Genomic DNA, 18,728 nt, shown 5'->3' on the forward strand with positions numbered 1-18,728 from the left:
CTCTATCCCTCTGTTAATGCAGCCTAGGACTGTGTTGGCTTTTTTGGCAGCTGCAGCACACGGCTGGCTCCTGTTTAAGGGACTGTCCACTAGGACTCCGAGATCCCTCTCACAGTTGCTACTATTGAGTGAGGTACCCCCTATACTATACCTGTGCATTTGGTTTTTCTTGCCTAAATGTAGAACCTTACTTTTTTCACCATTGAATTTCATTTTGTTAGATAGTGCCCAGTGTTCAAATCTGTCCAGATCCTCCTGTATCCTAAGCCTGTCTTCTGGAATGTTGGCTATTCCTGCCAGCTTGTTGTCGTCTGCAAATTTGATGAGTTCCCCATCTATCCCCTCATCCAATGCCCTCATTTTTAATGAGATGAGAGAGGACATGGTCTGGACTAATTCCTTCCCTCTACTCATCCCAAACTTTTAATATGCTTCTTATTATCACATAATCTCTCATGAGCTTGTTTATTTCTGCTTTATCGGACCAGATATCTGTGCAGGCCATCTGGAATCTCTGCTTTTTCAGTAGAGATAGCTGAACCATAAAGGGGTGCCATACAATCTGTGATTTGAGTTAAACAGATATAATTTAATACCTCGCTTTCCATTTTTATTAGAATCATTTAGAGCACAATAAAGAATGTTTTTTTTTATTATGGCTGTAAGTCTACCTATCCAAGACAATTTTAACTTTCTTCATCCACCATTCCAAACCCGTGAAGAAATTATTTTTAACAATACTTTTAAGCAAATAGTTTCCTAGATATTTGACCTTTTTATATTGAACACCATTATTTGTGCAAGTGTGATGCTTAAAGTTCTTTTTATCTGTTCGTTGCCTTGGTAATAGCTGAGAGAGAGAGAGAGAGAGAGAGAGAGAGAGAGAGAGAGAGAGAGAGAGAGAGATCAGACATTCAGCCCCTGATCATCAGCGGAAACCATGTGGAGTGGGGGGGCAGCTTTAGGTTTCTGGGTGTTACTATAAAGGAGGACCTGACCTGGAGTGCTCATGTTATGGCGTTGGTTAAGAAGGTCCAGCGGAGATTATATTTCTTGAGATTTCTCAGGAAACAACAACTGAGCGAAAAACTGCTGGTGACCTTCTACCGCTGCTCCATAGAGAGCGTTCTAACCTATTGCGTTTGTGTGTGGTTTGCCAACTGGACAGTAGCAGATAGGAAATTGCTCCAGAGGGTGATTACCGTCGCCCAGAGGATTATTGGCTGCCCTCTCCTCCCCCCCCCAACGAACTGTACAGTTCCCGTTGTCTTAGGAAAGCTCAAAATATTCTTAAAGACTCATCTCATCCCGGACATTCTTAAATTGCTATTAAATTGTTGATTGTAATTTCCTTATGCTGACACATCCTCGGTTCCTAAGTAAGTGATATGCTGGTGGTAAATCAGCACTCCTGTTGACCTTGGCTTCAATCATTTCTCTGGCTGTTTTTGTCCCTACTCGGCCAACAATCATAGTAGCTGTAAAATTGAATGTATGTCCCTGTTCACTGCAGTGTGAGGCTACCAATGAGTTTGGGTCTCCTTATCTAACCTTTCGCTCATGTTCTCACAAACTGGTGATTAGCTTCCTCATAGCTATTATTCTTATATTGATTTTTTTTTCTACTGAAAAAGTCAAAGCGAAATCTATAGGTATTAGCTAAGGCCCAATAAACAAATGCCAGCTGCTAAATAGAAAGAGAACTGCAACGCCAGTAATTTCTTCATCAAAACTTCATAAGGCATCTATGAACCATTGTCATAAATGAAACAGTATTTTGTTGAAGGCATGACTTATGCTTTAGAGCATTCCCAGTGAGAAATAGTAATGCCTGAAGGTATAATGCTTTTTTTCCCCACACAGGTTTCAACGCTACTGTAAACAATTTACAGTGAATTTACTTGATAAATTTATACTGAAACAGCTGTAGAATGTCTGTATTTGGGGTCCCTGAGAAATACCGTTTTTTGCTGCAACTGTTGGCCCAATTAATTCTGCCAGATCCATTTAGAATCACTGGAGAACATGTATGCTTGAAGCTGGTTCAGCATCTTCTGTGTTTTGAGCCCAGAGCTGGCAGCTCTCAATGGGTGCCAATTGTTATAAGACAAAACAAATCTAAAAGATTATTAATCTTTTAGGCTAGGGTAGGTTGGTTTGGTCGCTCAACAGCGAGACCCCATGAAGCAGGCACAGCAGCGCCTGCATTTTCTGCATCGCATGAGAAAAGCACATCTTCCTTCCCCTGTCCTTATCACTTTCTACAGAGAGAGCATCCTGTCATACAGCATCACAGTCTGGTTTGAAAGCATCCCTGCTTCAGACAGGAAGGCAGTGCAGAAAGTGGTGAGGACGGCAGAAAAGATCATTGGCAGTTCCCTCCCTCCCATCCAGGACATGGCACACAAGGGTTGCTTGAGCAGTGTCCACAAGACTATCTGGGACATGACACATTCTCTCCACGACTTGTTTTCTTTGTTACCTTTTGGGAGGGGGGGCTCCGTGGTATCCGAAGCAGAACATCCAGATTCAGCCACAGTTTTGTTCCATACAGTATTAACTTTGTGAACTCTTTAACGCTTCCCCTTTCCGCTATGTATTCAAGATGGACAGTGATTAATATTTATATGTAAGGGTGTAGGAATCTACATATGTATATATATAGCATATGTATATATATAGTATATATAACATTAGTTTTAATGTTATTAGAAGTATATATAGCATGTCTATATGTGTGTTATGTATGTGTACACTTTTGAGAGCAGGCAACAGAATTTCATTTTTAATGTGTGCCAGTGTGCCACAGTAAAAAAAATGGCAATAAAGGTTAAATAATGATAATAATAATAATAATAATAATAATAATAATAATAATAATAATAATAATAATAATAATAATAATAGTAATAATAAAGTTGGAACGGACCTTGGAGGTATTCTAGTCCAACCCCCTGCTTAGGCAGGAAACCCTATACCATTTCAGACAAATGGCTGTCCAGTCTTTTCTTAAAAACTTCCAGTGTTGGAGGATTCACATCTTCTGGAGGCAGGTTGTTCCACTGATTAATTGTTCTGTCAGGAAATTTCTCCTTAGTTCTAGGTTGCTTCTCTCCTTGATGAATTTCCATCCGTTGCTTCTCGTCCTGCCTTCAGGTGCTTTGGAGAATAGCTTGACTCTCTATTCTTTGTGGCAGCCCCTGAGATATTGGAACTGATTAATTGTTTAAGAATTGTTAAATTAATGGAGATTGAGCCTGTTTGAACTGAGGTATAAGACTTTTAGGATGTTCTGCAGAAGCTTGTTTGATTTATAAAAGAAATAACCCAACAGCTGGTAAAATTAAAAAATTTTAAAATTTACCATTAAAATTTTCACCAAAGTCACCAGGAAAAGCTGGAGGAGAATATTGTTTTTTTTTTCCTTTTAATATGCACTCAACCTAGCTACACTTTCTAAGACATGACTCTCGTTGAAGGTCACCAAAACGATGGTTATTTATTTGCTACTGGAGATGACTGGCCGCTGGACACTATGGCTGACCATCCGTAAGCAAACCATAGTTACATGCCGATCTGCACGCCAAGGTCCCTTCCAACTCCATTCTGATTGATTGAATTTGTGATGCAGTTTGCCAGGCCAGCACGCCTTTCAAAAAGGGTATCTAGGAATAAGCAACCTTCTCCTTTCCAAATATGACAGATTTATATTTCCATCAATTCCCTTGGCTACGTTGTTCGGGGTTATAATTGGAGTTGAAATCTAAAACCTCCAGGGAGCACCGTGTTATAAATGTGCCTAATTTTGAATCATGTTGTGCAGAAATATATATATATATATTATAATAATAATGGCATGAGAGATGTGCGCAAGTCCTGTGTGTGTTTGCAGGAATGTTTGCATCGGTTTATTTAGGAAAAGCACCAAATGAATGCCGAAATGGTGCAAGTTCGGACTGTGATACAAACAATGAAGCTATGAAAAAGCATACTTGTCTTGGCTGTCTCAGAGCTTTCCTTTCATGCTGTGAATAAATCAGAGCCAACTTTAATGGAATGACACTGTCTTAGCTATTCCTCCTATAGACACTCTGTGTATCCCTAATGCTGTGGAGAGTATAGACTAGATAGATAGATAGATAGATAGATAGATAGATAGATAGATAGATAGATAGATAGATAGATAGATAGATAGATAGATAGATAGATAGATAGATAGATAGATAGATAGATAGATAGATAGATAGATAGATAGACAGACAGACAGATAGACAGACAGACAGACAGACAGACAGACAGACAGACATATATAGAAAATAGAGAGACAGATAAATAGAGATAGACAGACAGACAAACAGATGTAGATGATAGATATAGATGGTAGACAGACAGACAGATGTAGATGATAGATATAGATGATAGACAGACAGATGTAGATGATAGATATATGATACACAGACAGACAGACAGACAGACAGACAGACAGACAGACAACCAGCCCATTTGCCAGGATGAGACCACAGTCTTTCCTCTTTTTCCATTCTCTCCCAGCTGCAGCCCATAGAAGCCAATAGCTGCCATTAAGCATTGAACTTACCGTTATCTACCCTGAGTGATGTATTTGCTTGATACCACTTGTTCAAATTTTGTTTCTTGTACTGGACAAAATCGGCACTGTGGGAGATTCCCTTTCTTCTTGTTTTCCTTCTCCTTGGTAATGCATTGCATCATTCCGAATAGTGGCGACAAACGAACTCTACCCGGTCTTTCCGTCTCAAGTATTGCAATATATTGCTCAAACGTAGCCCAGGAGAGAACGCCTTTTGTGCTTGTTTGTAACAATCGGATTCCCAATGTCCTCTTTCACTAGTTTAATATCAAATAGTATCTACACTCCTGCGAAAGGAAAGGAAGGGAAGGGGGAAAAGAAGAGGGAAGGAGAGAGGAAGAAAGGAAGGAGAGTGGAGGAAAGGAAAGGGAAGGAAGGGAAGGGAAGGGGGATGGAGGGAGGAAAAAAGAAAGAAAGAGAAAGAAAGGAAGGAAGGAAGGAAGGAAGGAAAGAAGGAAAGAAGGAAGGAAGGAAGGAAGGAAGGAAGGAAGGAGAGGGGAGAAGGGAAAGGAAAGGGGGAGGGAGGAAAGAAAGGGAAGGAAGGAAGGAAGGAAGGAAGGAAGGAAGGAGAGTCGAGAAAGGAAAAGAAAGAAAAGGAAAGGGAAGGAAAGGGGGATGGAGGGAGGGAAAAAAAGAAAGAAAGAGAAAGGAAGGAAGGAAGGAAGGAAGGGTGGAGAGTGGAGAAAAGAAAGGAAAGGGGGATGGAAGAAAGAAAGAAAGAAAGAAAGAAAGAAAGGAAGGAAGGAAGGAAGGAAGGAAGGAAGGAAGGAAGAGTGGAGAAAGGAAAGGAAAGGAAGGTATAAGTACATAGAAAAGACTTGAAAGAAACAAGACAAATAAAGAAAAAGAAAAGAAAGATCAAGGAGTGGCTTCCCGTTGTCTTTTATAGCAGTTATAAATGCACATCCTCTTTCTCTAAGATTACATCATGGCTCACATGCTACAAGTTAATTAGCCCTTGAGTTAGTTTATTCCTTTAATCAGTCGTGCCAATTCCCCTCCCCCCCCAAAAAATGAGTTCTGAAAAACCCATCATTCATTTAAGCCTAGGAGTAATTGAATGAAAACAGACAATTTGTAACTTCATGAAATAATAACAAGCTCCTTTCTCGACATCCTGTGTGGCATTGCGTCTCAGACAATAAGGAAGCCTATCCTTTGTTTTCCTGTTCCAGGATGTAGAGATGGCACAAAACTCTTTTGAGGGTGAAATTCAGATTTTGGACTAAGGAAGAAAAATTAAGTAATAAGGTGATCGGGTTGATTATGTGCAATCAAGTCCATTTCTTCTCCTAGCAACTGCATAGATAGATTTTCTCCACGACAACTTTTCCCTAAACCTGGTCTTCCAAGGTTGGACCCATCCCCAGTGCAACTGAGTCCCTTGCTCTTAGTTGTCCTCTTCTTCCCTTTCCTTCCACTTCTGTCCTGAAGCTTCTTGGATGAGAAGCGAAGTGTCTTCAAGGAAAAACAAAGTCCAGTTGCCTGTTGAGAAAGCACCACTGAGACAACCATGACAGACAATTCTGTACTAGAGTTCTGAAATGTACGGAGTTGAGTGAGGTTTATAAGAATATAACTCCCTCTAATCAACCCTGGAAGGACAGATCCTGAAGCTGAATCTCAAATACTTTGGCCACCAAATGGGAAGACCTGGTCTTCCAAGGGTAGACCCATCCCCAGTGCAACTGAGTCCCTTGCTCTTAGTTGTCCTCTTCTTCTCTTTCCTTCCACGTTTCCCCAAAACTGGCTGTTGCATCGTGTGTCCAGAATAAGATAATTTGAGCCTGGTCATTTGTACCTCAAGTGTGAAATCTGGCCTATTTGTTGCATTTCTTGGTTGTCCACAGTATTCTCAGGAATCTTCTCCAATAAGAAAACCCCAAAATATTCTGCCTTAAAATTCCTAGCCTACCATTTCACACTAAAGCAGGGGTCTTCAAACTTGACTCTTTTATGACTTGTGGACTTCAACTCCCAGAATTCCTCAGCCAGCGTGCCTGGCTGAGGAATTCTGGGCGTTGAAGTCCTCAAGTCATAAAAGGGCCAAGTTTGAAGACCCCTGCACTCAAGCAAATTGCACTTGCTTGCTTTTAAGCAAATGAACATCAGTAATTGGCCTATTTCTGTCCGTTTCAGAATTGGGTGTTGATCTTACGTTGCTATCTAGCACACATGATACACTGCATAACATGTCACAAAAGAAATAATAAGTATAGTTAACAATCAGTCCTGGTGTTGGAGAAGATTCTTGAAAGTCCCTTGGACTGCCAGGAGATCAAATAGTCGATCCTGAAGGAAATCAACCCTGAATGGTCTTTGGAAGGACAATGCTGAAGGACAAAGCTCAAAGACTTTGGCCACCAAATAAGAACAGAGGACTTCTTGGATAAGACCCTGATGTTGGGGAAGATGGAAGGCCAAAGGAGAAGGGGACAGCAGAGGAGGAGATGGTTAGAGAGGAGATGGTTCATCATTCATGATGAACATGAATTTTGGCAAACTCCAAGAGACAGTGAAGGACAGGGGGCCGGGCACGCTATGGTCCATGAGATTGCAAAGAGTCATGACTTAGCAACTGAACAACAACAACATTCAGTTCTCACACCTCCAAAGATTTAATGACAATAAGGAAACTGAGTTGTGGGCAGACTAAAAATGTAATGAATAAGGGAAGCTCTTTTGAAGTTTTGACGACTTCAATTTCCTTGGATTTTTGTCACTTGCTACAACTAAACTTACGTGATGTGTAAGATGAAGGTTGTACCAACCCTAAAATTTTAGCCGTCCTCACTCCAGACATTGATGAAATATGCCATCGTAGGCAAAGTCACACACCCCATTAAGATTTATAATTGATGTACTCATCGGGAGGGGAAACCAAGCGTGAAATTGAAACATATTGAATTTTGAGGGTGGAGGTTCGTCCTCTGGGCTGTGGGTTGGTTTCCAAATGTTTCGTTACCAGACTAGGTGACATCTTCAGTGGAATTTAGGGAGATTGTCAATGTTGGTGTTCTTCTGCTTATAGGGGCTTTGTGTGGTCAGCAGATCTTGTAATGGGAGGGTCACGTCAGGTGAGGGTCTGGTGAGAGTCTAGTGATGGGTCTTGTGAGGGGTCAGGTGTGGATCACATCAGGTGAGGGTCTTATGATGAGTCTTGTAATGGGTCTTGTGAGGGGTCAGGTATGGGTCACATTAAGTGAGGGGTCTTGTGAGAGGTCAGGTGTGAATCACATCAACTGAGGGGTCTTGAGAGGGGTCAAGTGTGGGAAACATCAGGGGAGGGTCTTCTGATGGGGAGGTAACATCAGGTGCATTTTATATTTTATACACGTCATATTGTATTTTAATTTTCCTTTTAATTTCCATTGCCTGGCTTTTAAGAAAGTCATGGAGTGCCTTATGTTTTTAAAAGAAATGTTAATACCGTCATCCTGAAAAATTTAGGAAGAGATTGCCATTTTGGCAATCTAGAGCACCTCATTTTTTTTTCACAGCCCTTAAAACATAGTAGAGAATGACCTGGCAACTCAGAAATCTTACAAAAAGACCATAAAGGAGAAAGACCTACCTCTAAGCCAGGGGTGTCAAACTCAAGTTCACTGAGGGCCGCATCAGCCTTGCGGTTGCCCTTGGGGGGGGGCTGGTGGGTGTGGCCAGGGTGGGTGCAGCCTACTGGGTGGGCGTGGATGGAGTGGGTGTGGTCTACTGGGTGGGCATGGCCAGTTCTACATCATTCGCGTCAAGGGTGCCTATGGGGGGCCTGGGCAGGAGTGGGACAGATCTGAGGGTCTCTGGCAGAAGGGGGTGGGACTGGGGCAAATGCCAAGGCATGGTCCACCAGGGCAAGTGCCAAGATGGCCACCACAAAATTGTACATTGGCTCCCGGCTGGCCTGGGCCAGGGCCAAGGCAGTGGGAGCCATTCCCTCACTGTTTCCAGGATGGCTTCACAGGCCACATGAAACTACTTCACGGGCCGCATCCGGCCCCCAGGCCTTGTGTTTGACATGTCTGCTCTAAGCTTTCCAAATCAAAAGATACTTTCTTTTGAGAAGGAAACTTGCAGTTTGGTCAACATTCAAGGATGACTTCCTTCCTTTTCATTTTTAATTTGATGAACACCAAAGAACCCCTGAGGGATTGAACCGTTGACCTCTTTGTTGCTCTTCAAGGTTGAAATGCCGATAATTGTCTAAGAAGCTATCTTGAAGAATTCACACCATTACTCTTATGGGGGAGGGCAATGAACCATGGGACTATTGTTATTAACCAATTGAACGGCCCTCTTGGCAAAGATAATGGACGAAAGGATGTCACATGAGTTAAGACCGGGATTAAAAAAAAATGAACCTCTTTGTCAACTGATTTAATCCTCGGTCAGAGCCGTTCTTAAAAGTCGATGCATTGTAGGTGGAATTGGGAATTTGCCAACTAGACCAAGATGGCTCAATTAACATTGCTAGTTTGCGAGTCTTGGCATTGGATCCAAGAACTAGGAATGGAGAGGAAAACATTATTAGCACCAGTCTGCAAAAACTTGCCACGGGCACTATTGAAACAGTAGGAAGCATATCTAATGCACAGAGTCGGCCGTCCTTCCTTATTTTTCCATTTTCAGAAACAGAAAAACAATTTTCTGATTTATTTCCTCTGCTGACATAAATCTGCTGATTTATACCGAACCACCGTTGCCCTTCTACTGTATGAAAGCATGATGAATTTTTTTCCCAGGTTTCAAGAAGAATTATTTCCCAACCCTATCTTGTTCAAATCAGAATAGAGTTGGAAGGGACCTTGGAGGTCTTCTAGTCCAACCCCCTGCTCAGGCAGGAAGCCCTATACCATTTCAGACAAATGGTTGTCCAATCTCTTCTTTAAAACTTTCAGTGTTGGAGCATTCACAACTTCTGGAGACAGGTTGTTCCACTGGTTAATTGTTCTCACTGTCAGGAAATCTCTCCTTAGTTCTAGGTTGCTTCTCTCCTCGTTTAGTTTCCATCCGTTGCTTCTTGTCTTGACTTCCGGTGCTTTGGAGAATAGCTTGACTCCCTCTTCTTTGTGTCAACCCCTGAGATATTGGAACCCCGCTATCATGTCAACCCTCGTCCTTCTCTTCATTAAACTAGACCTACCCAATTCCAGCAACCGTTCTTTATATGTTTTAGCCTCCAGTCCGCTGATCATCTTTGATGCTCTTCTCTGCACTTATATGGCCACCCACCTCCAGCCACCATACAACAATGATAGCCCTATTCTTATTTTCTAAATATGATTTCCGGAAATATTATGGTGTTGCTCAGAATATTTTAAAAACCAAACAAAACTCGGAGCTTTCTGCCCTATAATGTCTTATCAGTTTGCTTATAAAGAACATTTAATGTTTGGCCCACCTGGGAGTTTAGATGTGGGCCATAAATTAATGAAGTCCCTTGTTTATTGGTGTGCTTTTGTTAGAAGTAGGTGGGAATTCTTTTCTCTCTTCTTCCTCATAGCGGTATTATTTCTGTATGGCGTATTGAACAAAGCAGCTCATTAAATATTGGCAAGATTTGCTAGCGGTAAGGTTTACGGCAAGGTCATATTAAGAATTTATCTGATGTTTAATAAAGATTAGTTGTTCACTGCTTCAAGGCCTCTGTGGCTTTATTAAGATATGATAAGCTCTGCATATATTTGTCAGTAACAAGCTGTTGTTGTTGTTTTTGTTGTTTTGGGGCATGTATTCACTTTTGGTATGTGTCCAGAGAAACAACAGCATGTTGTGTGCTTAGGAGATTTCATTTGAGTTCTTGCTTTGAACTGGTTAAAAACAACAACAACAAAAAATCCCCCCTCAAGATGGATTCTGTCCTAAAGTTTCTTTTCACAATATCTTATTGTCTCTTGCACTCAAAGCAAGGACTGAATTCAAGCTGTGTTTTACATTTTCTTTAGATTCGTACAAACAAAGATCTATTGTCCTTAGATGAGGATCTACAACACAGAAAAGTGAATTGCTAGATCTGTAGAATAGCATGTGAGATGGTTGTAAAACACGATAATATTTGAAGACAGTCAATATGGGTCTCTGGCAGTAATGCAGATACATTCCATCCAACGGTCACATGGTCAGCGTATGTACTCCCAGGCTGCAATAATGCGTAACAAAATAATAATAATAATAATAATAATAATAATAATAATAATAATAATAATAATAATAATAATAATAAAGTTGGAAGGGACCTTGGAGGTCATCTAGTCCAACCCCCTGCTCAGGCAGGAAACCCTATACCATTTCAGACAAATGGCTGTCCAGTCTCTTCTTAAAAACTTCCAGTGTTGGTGCATTCACCACTTCTGGAGGCAGGTTGTTCCACTGGTTAATTGTCCTCACTGTCAGGGAGTTTCTCCTTAGTTCTAGGTTACTTCTCTCCTTAATTAGTTTCCATCCGTTGCTTCAGGTGCTTTGGAGAATAGCTTGACTCCCTCTTCTTTGTGGCAGCCCCTGAGATACTGGAATACTGCTATCATGTCCCCTCTCGTCCTTCTCTTCGTTAAACTAGACCTACCCAATTCCAGCAACCGTTCCTTATATGTTTTAGCCTCCAGTCCCCTAATCATCTTTGTTGCTCTTCTCTGCACTCTTTCTAGAGTCTCAGCATCTTTTTTTACATTGTGGTGACCAAAACTGGATGCAGTATTCAACTTGTATGCCATATGACTCTCAATAGTCTAGTGAAAAGAAGGACTAGGGGTGACATGATAGCACTCCCTCCCTTCCTCCTTCCAATTTTTGATGTGCTCAACTCCAAAGGGCTTTACACAATTCAGAAACTAAAGTAATAATAATAGTTCCTGGGAAGAACTTGATAGGCAAATAGAAATGGCAAATCCAGTCTGAACATCTGGCTGCGTCTGTGACAAACCATAGAAATTATAATCATGGCCTACAGTCTCACAAACAAAAAAGACATTTATTGTCTCTACTTGGTAATTCTTTCATGAGTACAATTAAAACAGCATGTAAGCGTATAAAAATCATAGTAAGACATGTTATACTGTACATCCTCTGTAATGTGGGAGCCATGGTGGTGCAGTGGTTAGAATGCAGGCTAGCTCTGCTCACTGCCAGAAGTTCGATCCTGACCGGCTCAAGGTTGACTCAGCCTTCCATCCTTCCAAAGTCGGTAAAATGAGGACCTGGATTGTTGGGGGCAATCTAACAGCTGGCAGTTAGAAGAAGTAGCCTGCAATACTGCATTCTAACCACTGCACCACCACGATTACCTGTTTGTTCAATTCAGTGATGGGATTCACCCGGTTCGCAAGCTAAATTTTGTTGAGTTCGGAGAACCGGCTGAATGCACTCCTGGAGGATGCCTTCCAGGCCTTGAACAGCCTACCAGAAGTGCGAGGATGCCATTTCCGGAAGTCCGTTCTAGGCCTCGGAGGCCTGGAGAAGGCCTCCCAGGCCTAGAACAGCCCACTGGAAGTGCGAGGATGCCACTTCCGGAAGTCCGTTCTAGGCTTCCGAGGCCTGGAGGAGGCCTCCCAGGCCTAGAACAGCCCACTGGAAGTGCGAGGATGCCACTTCCGGAAGTCCGTTCTAGGCCTCCGAGGCCTGGAGGAGGCCTCCCAGGCCTAGAACGGCCCACTGGAAGTGCGGGGATGCCGGAAGTCCGTTCTAGGCCTCGGAGGCCCAGGCCTGCATCCACACAGAGAACCAGTTGTTCAGGGATTTCAATCTATATATTGTAATTATTTGACACATAAAATTAAATCAATGTTGGGATTGTCTGCTTGCGGCAGAGACACTCACTTGCTCTCTTTTGTAGGACCCCTCTCAAAAGCTCAGTTCAGATTTTTCCACTGAATCTGAAAAGCCTCTCAACGGTGCCCATGAACATAAGTCTCTCCACATTTCCCATTTAAGCACACTGGGAATTGGCAGACGTCCTATCCTGCCAGTTCGGAAAACTGCCTCCATTCCTACATGCTAAGTGCCTCCAAAACAACTCAGAGACAAAAAACAGCACATAAATTATACAGCTCTCCCATGTGCCTGGCTTCCCATCTGCCATGGAGAGAGCCCACAGATTGCCATGGTGTCCGCAAATTGAGCATATAATTCGAGCTCACTGGGAAGGCAAGCAGAGACCAGCAGATTCCAAATGGTAAAGAATCAGGGGTGGTAAAAGTGTTCCAAATTCAGTGTGTCCCCTCTGATTAAAATAAGAAGAATAAAAGGCATCCCATCACCAGCAACCTAACTGTATTTTTGGGGTAAGGGTTCTGAGTGCGCCTCTACTACCATAAAAGAACAACCATTTTGTGAGAACAATTAAGCATTGGAACCACTTGCCTTCAACTTGCCTGGTGGTCCTCTTGGTGATGACTCAATCAGTCTTCCTTCTGATCTTTTCGCTGGCTGAGTTTTGCAATAAGGAATACTACTACTACTACTACTACTACTACTACTACTACTACTACTACTAATAATAATAATAATAATAATAATAATAATAATAATAATAATAATAAGAAGAAGAAGAAGAAGAAGAAGAAGAAGAAGAAGAAGAAGAAGAAGAAAGAGAGAGAAAGAGAGAAAGAAAGAGAAAGAAAGAAAGAAAGAAAGAAAGAAAGAAAGAAAGAAAGAAAGAAAGAAAGAAAGAAAGAAAGAAAGAAGGAAAGTCTGGATAGTGAATGTGGCAGTGCCTGGAGACAGCAGAACAGAAGAGAAAGAACTGGAGAAGATCACAAAACACAAAGACCTACAAATAAAAATAGAAAGATTATGGCAAAGGCAAGCTAGGGTAGTACCAATAGTAAAAGGCGCCTTGGGTGCAATCCCAAAACAACTGGAGCCCCACTTGGACACCATCGTCGGCATTGACAAATTCGCTATCAGTCAATTGCAAATGGCAGCCTTACTAGGAACAGCTTCCATCCTGCATCGAGATCTGTAACACCATCAAACATCCAGATCTGCCTATCCCAGGTCCTTGGGAAAGACTCAATAGGTAGACAAAAATGCCAAATCCAGTCTGAACATCTGGCTGACTGTGCAATGATTTATTATTATTATTATTATTATTATTATTATTATTATTATTATTATTATTATTATTATTATTATTATTATTATTATTATTAGTAGTAGTAGTAGTAGTAGTAGTAGTAGTAGTAGTAGTATTGGTATTATTAGTATTATTATTATAGAATGACCTCCAAGGTCCCTTCCAACATCATCATCATCATCATCACCATCATCATTATTATTATTCTCAGTGAAGAACAGTGAAAGTCCCACTGAAATAAATCTTGATTGATGGCTTTCTTTCTTGTTTGCTGCTGTTAATTTTTTTGTTGCTTCCTAATGAGTGGCTTCATTCTAGTAGTTTTCCAACACAGGAGAAAGAAATAAAATTAACATCCATATTTAGTGTTCATTGGTTAGAAAGCTGCACTAATGAAATGTGTCAGTTGATGACGTTATGCAGTGAACTGAACTGTGCGCAAATCATTTGGGAGTCTGATGTACATGAAGCAAATCTGGGGCGGAGTGAAAAGAGGCAGCAGCCTAGAATCTCTACGTAGCCACAAATGAACTAAATCCAACCCCTCCCTTGAGTGCCGCTCACCCTTATCTAACTCTAAGCAGTGCCAAGCATTAGTTGAGAAGATTCCTGTGCATAGACTGTTTAGCAATAAATCAGTTTAATTGGACCTTCACGTGTGGACCTGGTCTTGCAGTTTTTCATGATCTGCTGCTCTTTGCTGCATGTAACAATCTGATTTTTCTTTCTTTCTTTTTCAAAACAGGCACTACAAGGCCTCATAAGGAGGGGGAAGTTCCTGGGGTGGATTATATTTTCATCACTGTTGAAGATTTTATGGAACTGGAGAAAAGTGGTGCTCTTCTAGAAAGTGGAACCTATGAAGGTAAGGGCAGTCTTCCTGCAACGCCAACCTTGCAGTTTCGTGATGTTTCTCCCATTTTCGAGGTTTGCATTAGGACATCACATTAGAATGTGGCACAATATGCATTTTGTTACATTTGGAATAGAAGACAGTTTTGGTAATTTCTTTTCTCAGTGAAGAGAGAAAGATAGATGATGACCATGATGACTATCATGGTCATGATGATGATCATGGTGATGATGATCGTGATGATGATTGTGTGATGATGATCGTGATGATGATCTTGATCATGATGATGATCATGATGATGATCATGGTGATCACGGTGATCACAATGATGATCACGGTGATCATGATGATGATCATGATCATGATCATTATGATCATCATGATCATCATCATTATGATCATGATCATCACAATCATCACCATCATGATCATCACAATCATCATCATGATCATCACTATGATCATCATCATGATCATCACCATGATTATTATCATGATCATCACCATGATGACGATCATGGTGATGATCGTGATGATGATTGTGATGATGATCATGGTGATCATGGTAATGATCATGGTGATCATGGTGATCATGGTAATGATCATAGTGATGGTGATGATGATCATGGTGATCATGCTGATAATCACAATCATGGTGATCATGATGATGATGATCATCATCATTATGATCATTATGATCATCATCATCATCATAATCATCATCATGATCATCACAATCATCATCATGATCATCACCATGATGATGATCATGATGGTGGTGGTGGTGATGTCCATTCAGTCATGAGCAACTGTTGGCAATTCTATGGGCCAGATCTCGCCACATCTTCCAATCTTGCTCTGCTTCTTTGAGTTTTTCTTGTTCTGGCTGATGTCCGCTTTGATGGTGTCCAGTTACCATGTTCTTTGATGGCCTGGTTTCCTTTCACTGCTAACCTCCAAACATAATTGCTTTCTCCAGTGAGAAACAGAAATAGGCACATGTAATTAAAATCCGCCATCACACAACTTAATAAGAAGAATGAATGCTGAGATGAATTCATCCACCACTTGTAAAGTTAAGGTGTCAAGCGCATCCCCTTCATGATCTGTAATTGGTTGAAATTAGTTTCGAGTGGAAATATTTTGTATAATGAACTAGATTCCTTATTCATGAGAATCTTTCCAACAGAGGCTGTAATGGATGGGCATGTCAACCTCACAATGCACTCACACGCATCTTCTTTCCCATTATTAATTGTCTCACACAAATTAATGTACTTCAGAAGCTGATTCAGCACTTTTAAAGTCAGGGAACGGTGCTTTAATATACTTTTTCCTCAAAACTGAATGAAAAATAGAAAGGAAAAAAAAACCACCCAAGATATGGGACACAGATAGAGAAGAAAATGGCAGTGATATGTAGATTTAAAAATACCAGCTTAATAGATGTTCAGCAGGCAGTTTTTCTGATGCCCTCAGGGTTATTGTTGATACATTTCTTCAACCGTCATCAAAATCATCAATAAAAATGGAATTTGTGAGACATTAGTATATATCATGTTGACCTGGAATCGGAGTGGAACTTTAGAATGCATAAAATCTTTTTCTGGCTCAAAAAACCTTCCCTCTCCAAATGGCTAAAAATAAATAATCTATAATGGTGCAATCAGGGTCAACACTACCATAGACTAAGTCTGAAAGTGTTAAGAAAGCAAAACAGAAAAAAAGACTCATTCTTTGTGACTTGTCTTCGCATGTCTTCTTTGTTTTCAGAACTTAGATAGGGCAGATAGCTCAACCTTTCCTCTGAGCTGAAATGATATGATTGGGAGAGTCGCTTTAGCTCAAGAACGTCCCACTGTCCTGTTGAAGGATGTTCTTGGGAGCATCACAAAAATGAAGGTAGCAGCTGTGATCGTGTGATCAGAGTCCTTTCCCTTATGCACCAGACAGCTATAAGAACTGTGGTGGTGCAGTGGTTAGAAGGCAGTATTGCAGGCAAACTCTGCCCACTGCCAGGAGTTCAATCCTGACCGGCTCAAGGTTGACTCAGCCTTCCAGCCTTCCGAGGTCGGTAAAATGAGGTCCCAGATCGTTGGGGGCCACAGGCTGGCACTGAAAACCGCTTAGAGAGGGCTGTAAAGCAGTATATAAGTAGAATTGCTATTGGTAAGTGCTGTGACACGTAACAAAGGGGAAAGACTTCAATCCTGCAGTTGTGGCCACCATATTGATTTTACGGGAGTGTGGGGGTGGGGGTCCAGGGTATCCAAGGAGCCATCTCACCCCACTCACACCAGCGGAAGAGGCCTGCTACAGATCCCATTTGTTAAGGAATTCCAGCAGGTGGTTCAAGAAGAGCTTTTTCTCTTGTGGCCCCATCCCTGTGGAACTCTCTACCACTGCAGATTAGATTTGTTCCTACCCTCTGGCCTTCTGGAAGGGTATTAAAACTTGGTTTGGCTGGGTTGGCTTGTGTCCCCAAGGGGGACTGCTTCCCTCCTGGAGGTGGTTGACGTGGTAAAAAAAAACCCTCATCCTCATGCTATCCTTCCCCTAGTCCAGGGGTAGGCAACCTTGGCTCTTTTATGACTCATGGACTTCAACTCCCAGAATTCCTGAGCCAGCATGGGGGAACTATGGCCCCTTCCTGACTCATGGACTTCAACTCCCAGAATCCCTGAGGTAGACACGCTGAGGGGAAAGGGAGAGGTTTCCAAGCTGAGCCATGCTGGCTCAGGAATTCTGGGAGTTGAAGTCCACGAGTCATACAAGAGCCAAGGTTGTCTACCCCTGTTCTAGTCCTTATTTTTTTTCTACAGTTTTTAATCCGCAGAGTTTGAGTATCTTAATTATTTTTCGATTTGTCTTTTTAGAATCTTTTATCAATAAATATCCCCACCCCATCCCATGGACATCTCCGGTCAGATCGTGACACAAGTCTTTTCAGTCCTAGGAGAGATAGACGTGCATGGATGCAGGAAAACAAAAAGGGCTGTTTATCGGAAGATTGAAGTGTTTGTCAAAAGATGGCACTTTTTTTTTCAGGAGTACCGTCTGATTTTCAATTGCTTCTTGAGAAGGACTTGATAGGCCCATCAAGAGGTGTTTGAACAGTTGAAGCATTTTCGCTCTAAGGAGCATTGGTTCCGGAATGCTTGACTTTTTATGTTCATGATGGGGGAAATTGAGATTCTACTTTTTGAACTGTACTCTGCCTTTTGCTTGGCCAACAATTTGAACGTTGTTTCAAATTATTGGCCAAGCAAGTAATAATGTAAGTTATAATTTGAACTATTTCCTGCTTCTGTTGTAAAGACTTGACTCTCTATAGCAGAGGTCCCCAACCTTTTGGGCACCAGGGACTGGTTCCGTGGAGAGAGGTTTTTCCGCGGACCGGAGGGCGCATGGTTTTGGGTGCTGCCTGCATCCCGGGGATGGGGCTTTGCTTGTTTGTGTGGACCAGTTGCTGGCATGCCATGGCCCAGTACCAGTCCACAGACTGGGGGTTGGGGACCTCTGCTTTATAGGACGAATGTAATTTTCTCTTGGGGTCCTTGGTGCCATCTGCACTTGGTTGTTTCCTTGTAGATATTTCCGTACCAAATGAAATTACCTAGAACTGAAATTACCTAGCCTTCATTAGCCTAGCATTGATGATGTTACCTAGTTTGGTAATGAAATGTCTGCAAGAAAACAACCAAGCTCAGAGAGCACCAAGGGATCTCTACAATAGAGCCACAGTTCACCATGAGTTTTCTCTGCAATACTGGCTCACGAAACATTTTTCATGGGTATTTCTTCAAAGTGTGATTCAGAGCTTCCCATTGTTGTTCTAGTTCAGGGAATCACAGCAGCGTTGTATGGAACTTCCATTCATTAGAGAGGCTTTCTTTGGAAATGTGGTACAGCCGATATTCAAAATAAAAACTGAATGGACAATGAAAGGAACAGGTCTGCAGATATCTCTACTAATCCTATAAGATCCAATCTGAGTCGGTCACCAGGACCAAAGGTTTATTCTTCCAAGCTTTTGATGCTTTTCGTGCTGGAGCCCATCCACGAGGAACTTGATTCATTTCTTCTTTTCTCTGGCTGTTTTTGTCCTTGCTCAGCCAACAAATGTAGTAGCTGTGAAATTAAATGCATGTCCTTGTTCCTTGTAGTGGGAGGCTACAAATTGGTTCAGGTCTCCTTGTCTA

The 18,728-nt window shown here is 41.7% G+C and overlaps 1 protein-coding gene across 1 annotated transcript in view; it reads left to right on the top strand.

Annotated features, from left to right (window-relative positions):
* The window catches only part of LOC107296047 (membrane-associated guanylate kinase, WW and PDZ domain-containing protein 2-like), a gene marked incomplete at its 3' end in the record, with an annotated part of 340,452 nt that overhangs the window by 195,023 nt on the left and 126,701 nt on the right, over positions 1–18,728 (top strand). Inside the window, exon 3 of the mRNA XM_029285961.1 lies at positions 14,419–14,538. Coding sequence (XP_029141794.1) covers positions 14,419–14,538 — 120 coding nt within the window. The remainder of the gene's footprint in view (positions 1–14,418; positions 14,539–18,728) is intronic.

The sequence above is a fragment of the Protobothrops mucrosquamatus genome, unplaced genomic scaffold (assembly GCF_001527695.2).
Source record: "Protobothrops mucrosquamatus isolate PMUCROS unplaced genomic scaffold, P.Mucros_1.0 scaffold2615, whole genome shotgun sequence".
Lineage (NCBI taxonomy): Eukaryota > Metazoa > Chordata > Lepidosauria > Squamata > Viperidae > Protobothrops > Protobothrops mucrosquamatus.